This window comes from Orycteropus afer, unplaced genomic scaffold (assembly GCF_000298275.1).
Source record: "Orycteropus afer afer isolate SDZICR_OR568_19922 unplaced genomic scaffold, OryAfe1.0 scaffold00196, whole genome shotgun sequence".
NCBI classification, from domain to species: Eukaryota; Metazoa; Chordata; class Mammalia; order Tubulidentata; family Orycteropodidae; genus Orycteropus; species Orycteropus afer.
Genome location: NW_006921783.1, coordinates 2,245,720 through 2,251,065, shown reverse-complemented (window position 1 = coordinate 2,251,065; position 5,346 = coordinate 2,245,720). Strand labels below are relative to the sequence as shown.

Genomic DNA, 5,346 nt, shown 5'->3' with positions numbered 1-5,346 from the left:
TTGTAAAAGGAACTAACATATACTATAAAAATATGGCTTTGAAACATAATAAATACTCTCAGCTGCAAGCATCCTCTGAGTTGTTTGTCTTCTGTTAGCCAGTTCGCCGACTCCCTATTCACCTATAATCTTCTTCGAGTAATAAGGCCGAACCCAGTGACTGTGCTGGTCCGCGGCAGTCAATATGATTCCTGTGTATTCCATCTGGTGAAGTCCACGTGTATAGCCACTACTGTGTTGTTGAAAGAAGGTATCTGCAATGAATAAGTCATTGGTCTTGCAAAATTCTATCATGTGATCTACAGCATTATTTCTCTCACTGAGATCAAATTTTCCAACCACTGGTGATTCTTCTTTGTTTCCAACTTTTGCATTCCAGTCATCAGTAATATTTAATACATCAAGATGCTTACTTCTGCTTTATTGACCATGTATAGGCATTCGATTGTATGGATCATAACAAATAAGGGACAACATTGAGAAGAATGGGCATTCAAGAACACTTAATTGTGCTCATCAGGAACGTGTACATAGACCAAGAGGCTCTCATTCGAACAGAACAAGGGGATACTGCATGCTTTAAAACTGGGAAGGGAATGCATCAGGGTTGTTTCCTTTCACCATACTTATTCAACTTGTATGTTGAGCAAATAATCCGAGAAGCAGTACTATATGAAGAAAACGTGGCATCAGGATTGGAGGAGGACTCATTTAACAACCTGCGATACACAGACGACACAACTCTGCTTGCTAAAGTGAGGATGACTTGAAGCACTTACTGATGAAGACTGAAGACCACAGTCTGCAGTATGGATTACACCTCAATATAAAGAAAACAAAAATCCTCATAACTGAACCAAAAAGCAGCATCACAATAAATGGAGAAAAGACTAAAGTTGTCAAAGACTTCATATTACTTGGTTCTACAATTAACACCATTAGAAGCAGCAGTGAAAAAATCAGGCATCGTATTGCACTGGGAAAATCTGCTGCAAAAGACCTCTTTCAAGTGCTGAAGAGCAAAGATGTCTCCTTGAAGACTAAGTTATGCCTAACCCAAGCCATGGGTTGGCATATTTTCAATCACTTCATATGCATGTGAGAGCTGGACAATAAACAAGGATGACGAAAGAAGAGTCAATGCTTTTGAGTTGTGGTATTGGCAAAGAATACTCAGAGTACCATGGACTGCTAAAAGAACTAACAAATCTGTCCTAGAAGAAATGCAGCTGGAATGCTTCTTGGAAGCGAGAATGGCCAGACTTCATCTCACCTACTTTGGTCATGTTGTCAGAAGGACCATTCCTTGGAGAAGGATATCATGCTTGGTAAAGTGGAGGATCAATGAAAAAGGAGAAGCCCTCAATAAGGTGGATTAACACAGTTGCTGCAACGATGGGCTCAGGTATAGCAAAGATCATGAGGCTGGCACAGGACCAGGCACTGTTTCATTCTGCTGTACATAGGGTCACTAGGGATCAAAGATGACTCAAACGACCTAACAACAACAACAAATTGTCCTCTAATTGTGGATTGAATTGTGTCCCCCCAAAATATGTGTTGTAAATATGTGTTTGTTATATCAACAAGGTAGGATTAGTGTAGAGTGTATCATGAGTCAATCTCTTTTGAGATATAAAGAGATGAAACAAGTAAGTTAGGAGGAGAGACAACCTAGGAAGAGACATGCCAAGCCACATGTAGATCGCCCACCCAGGAGCAAAGCTCAGAGACAAGGATATTCCTCCACAGCCAACAGAGAGAGAAAGCCTTCTCTTAGAGTCATCATCCTGAATTCGAACTTCTAAGCCTTCTAACCTGTGAGAAAATAAACTTGCTTGTTAAAGCCATTCACTTGTGGTATTTCTTTTACAGCAGCACTAGATAACTAAGAACACTTCTTATATAACTTTTGTGGTACAGTGAATTACTTGGTATGGCTCTTCTAGCCATGGTTTTTGTGGTACAACAGATGACTGGGTGGAATTATACAAATAATAGGTGCTTGCAGCCTACCAAAGGGATTGGATACTATGTGAGTAATGTAAATAAGGTAATGCAAATAACACCCTTCTGAGGGTGGGACCATGCAAATAAAGTGTATAGAACTCTAACGTGGGGACTGGTTAGTTCTGTAATTCTGCTAGGCTTAAAATAACCCTCCTAGAGGCAGAGGGGGATCTCACTGGCATTAAGAAAAACAAGCTGGATGTGGAATGTAGCACATCCTTGGACCTGACCCAATGCTGGCCAAGAGATGGCTGAGACGACCACCTGAGATGACAGTAAAACCAAGTGACACTAGATAGAGTGGCAGACTTGCCAGTCCACAGAGCAAGAAAGCTGAGTACCTTTGGGAGACAGGCTGGCTGGTGGTGTAGGGCGCACCTAGAGGCAGAGCTAAAAGAGCTTTTTTAACACTTGCCTACACAGGGCAGAGGCCAGGATGAGGGCCAAAGACAGATGTGCATTTGGGCATGGCTAAGGGGAGACTATCCTAAGTGAAGAATTGTATCCTGAGAGTAGTCCTGAAACCAAATTGTAACCTGTTAACTTCCCTAATAAACCCCATAATTGTGAATATTATCTGTGAGTTCTACGTGGCCGCTGCAACAAATTATGAGTTTCTGGGAGGAATGGTTGGTGTCAGAATTGGTAAAAAGGCTGAAAGGTGGTCAGATGTCTGGCCTCATAAGAATAAGCCTTAAGATGCTGATGGTGATTCTGTTTCCTCCTCATGAAGTTGGAGGGGGTCAGAAAAGGATGCCACCCCTGCACTCTTTTTGCAACTTTACATAACTAACATTACTTATTTAGGCTTTTAAAGGAGCGCCGGTAGCACAGTGCTGAGGCATCTGACTGCTAACCAGAAGGCTGGTGGTTCAAACCCATCAGCCACACCACAGAAACAAGATTGGGCAATGTATTTCCATAAATACATTTACCACCTCACAAAGCCAATGGAGGTCGCTATGAGTTGGAATAGACTCAATGGCAATGGGTTTCGTTTAGGCTTTCAAGTAAAACAGTGATGGAATCATCAGGCAATATCTTAGTCAGTAAATAAATAACTGAAACAATATATAACATCTAGAAAATTATCAATTTTTCCTTATTGTATCTGATCATAGGAGGCTTATTACAGTAATTCCACCTGATTTTTTTTTTAAAAGCAAAGATCAAACAACAAATATACTCTTACCTTGTAAGATGGCAAGAAACACAAAATTCCTTGGCTCACAGTCTGGCACACAGATAACAAAAGAGCCCCCACTTCATCCTGGAACTCAAATGTTTCAGTGTGCTGGAAGGTAGCACAGAGATTCCGACCCCTGGGGCCTGATCCAATGGTGCCAACCCAAACCTAGAACATGAATATTTGAGAAATAGAGTTACGTCTAAACTGGGCAATTTAGTTGGGAAACTGAATTACATATGTGTCAAAAGGAAAGCAAGCAAGTTTAGAAAAAAATTATTTTTAAAATGCTGGGGTTTTTTTGTTCTCTTATCTTTAGTTAATTTTATACAGATTTAATTTATAAAAGTTTTGTTTAGGCAGATCACTGAATTCTCTTAGAACGAATCATCTTTGAGGGCAAAGAGGGTTTTACTTATCTCTTTACTCAAGAGTTGTGTAAAATTATGCATGTAACAAATTTTTTTAAATAAAAAATTATTATTTCAAGTCTATATACCATTAATAGACTCAGATATTACAAAATATGAAGAAGATTTTGATCTGCCATACAAACTTATCTAAGATTTAACAATGACAGCAATTATTCTTTTATAAGTTCACTGGTGCTCAAATATCGATGTTAACTAGTCATAGAAAATCAGATCCACCAAATTTTATAGCTATTTCCAATTCTGCTACACTAATACAGATCTAGCCATAGTCTGATTAATTTTACTAGAAGAAAGAAAAAACTTTATTAGGAATCTAAAGATAATCCAAATACGACAGATTGTTGAAAAATATAACATTTTGAATTCATTTGGAAGATTCACTAAAGCATTGATTTTTGATACAAAAATATAGGGGTTAGGGCTCCACATGCTTGTAGTGGATTTTATCATTCTAATAAGCTACCCTAGTCTCTGATAATTCACTAATAAAACTATAAATTGAGATAAGGTGAGCATTAGACTTCAAAACCACCATGTTCATAGAGCTAGCTAATAAGCTATGCTAGCCAATGTTAGAAGAAAATGTAAGCCTTATATACTTCTTTAGGTAGCTACTTATATATTTACATATATTGACTTCCATAGGATTCCGAGTGAATGTAAATAAATAAGCCATATTTGTTTTAACTACATATTGAGGAACTAACTGGCCACAAAGATCATACAAGAAGGTGACATACTCAGAGAACTGGAACATATCCTTTCCAAGTCATTTGGTAGAAGGCTCAGCATATAGCTCAGCTACATTACTGAATATACTTTCCTTGCCACCCTGTTCCTGGACACGGGAAAAGAATTTCACCATTGAAACAATATTGTAAAATTATCATAGTAAAGGAGTAAGAACAGATGTGAGATTTTCCTGAATGTACTTTTTTTTTATAGTTTTGCTTTCTGAACCATGCACATGATTTATACGTTCAAAAATTAAAATGATTCTCAGCAGAAACCATGCAAGCGAGAAGGCAATGGGATGGTATTTATAAAACCCCGAAAGAGAAAAATTTTCAACCAAGAAATATATATCTGGCAAAACTGTCCCTCAAATATGATGGCGAAATCAGGAAATTTCCAGATAAGCAGAAACTAAGGGAATTTGTTAAAACCACACCAATCTTACAAGATATGCTAAAGGGAGTCCTTTGAACAGAGAACAAAAAATACCAAATAACAACCGACCACTAATACACAACATGACATAACCCAGAAACCACAGCTATGGACATATTTACAGATATGTCCAAAGTAAAATGAGCTTACAAGATTGTAAACAGGGAACCAGAGACATCAGTGGGCAACTGAGGACAACTACAAACAAAAACGAGGGAAAAGACTGTGTAGTCACAGAACTTCTAAATGGTGAGGAAGTTAAGAGAGTTGCAAGAAAGAATGGACTGTTGTAACAAGTTCTGTACCTCACACCGTACACAAAAATGAACTGCAGATGGATAATAGACTTAAAATGTGAAACCTAAAACTATACAGTTCCTCCAGGAAAATCTAGGGGCAAATTTAAGGGCCCTAATATATGGCATAAATAGACTATACAGTAGGCAAAAGATGGAAACAACCTAGGAATGGATAACCAAACTATGGTACATACATACAATGGAATACTATGCAATGCTAAAGAATAATGTAGAATCTGCAAAACAC

At 38.1% G+C, this 5,346-nt stretch overlaps 1 protein-coding gene across 1 annotated transcript in view; it reads right to left on the bottom strand.

Annotated features, from left to right (window-relative positions):
- The window catches only part of BRIP1 (BRCA1 interacting helicase 1), a 307,450-nt gene that overhangs the window by 151,400 nt on the left and 150,704 nt on the right, over positions 1–5,346 (bottom strand). Inside the window, 1 exon segment of the mRNA XM_007947924.2 lies at positions 3,203–3,364. Within this exon segment, the coding sequence (XP_007946115.2) occupies positions 3,203–3,364 (162 nt within the window).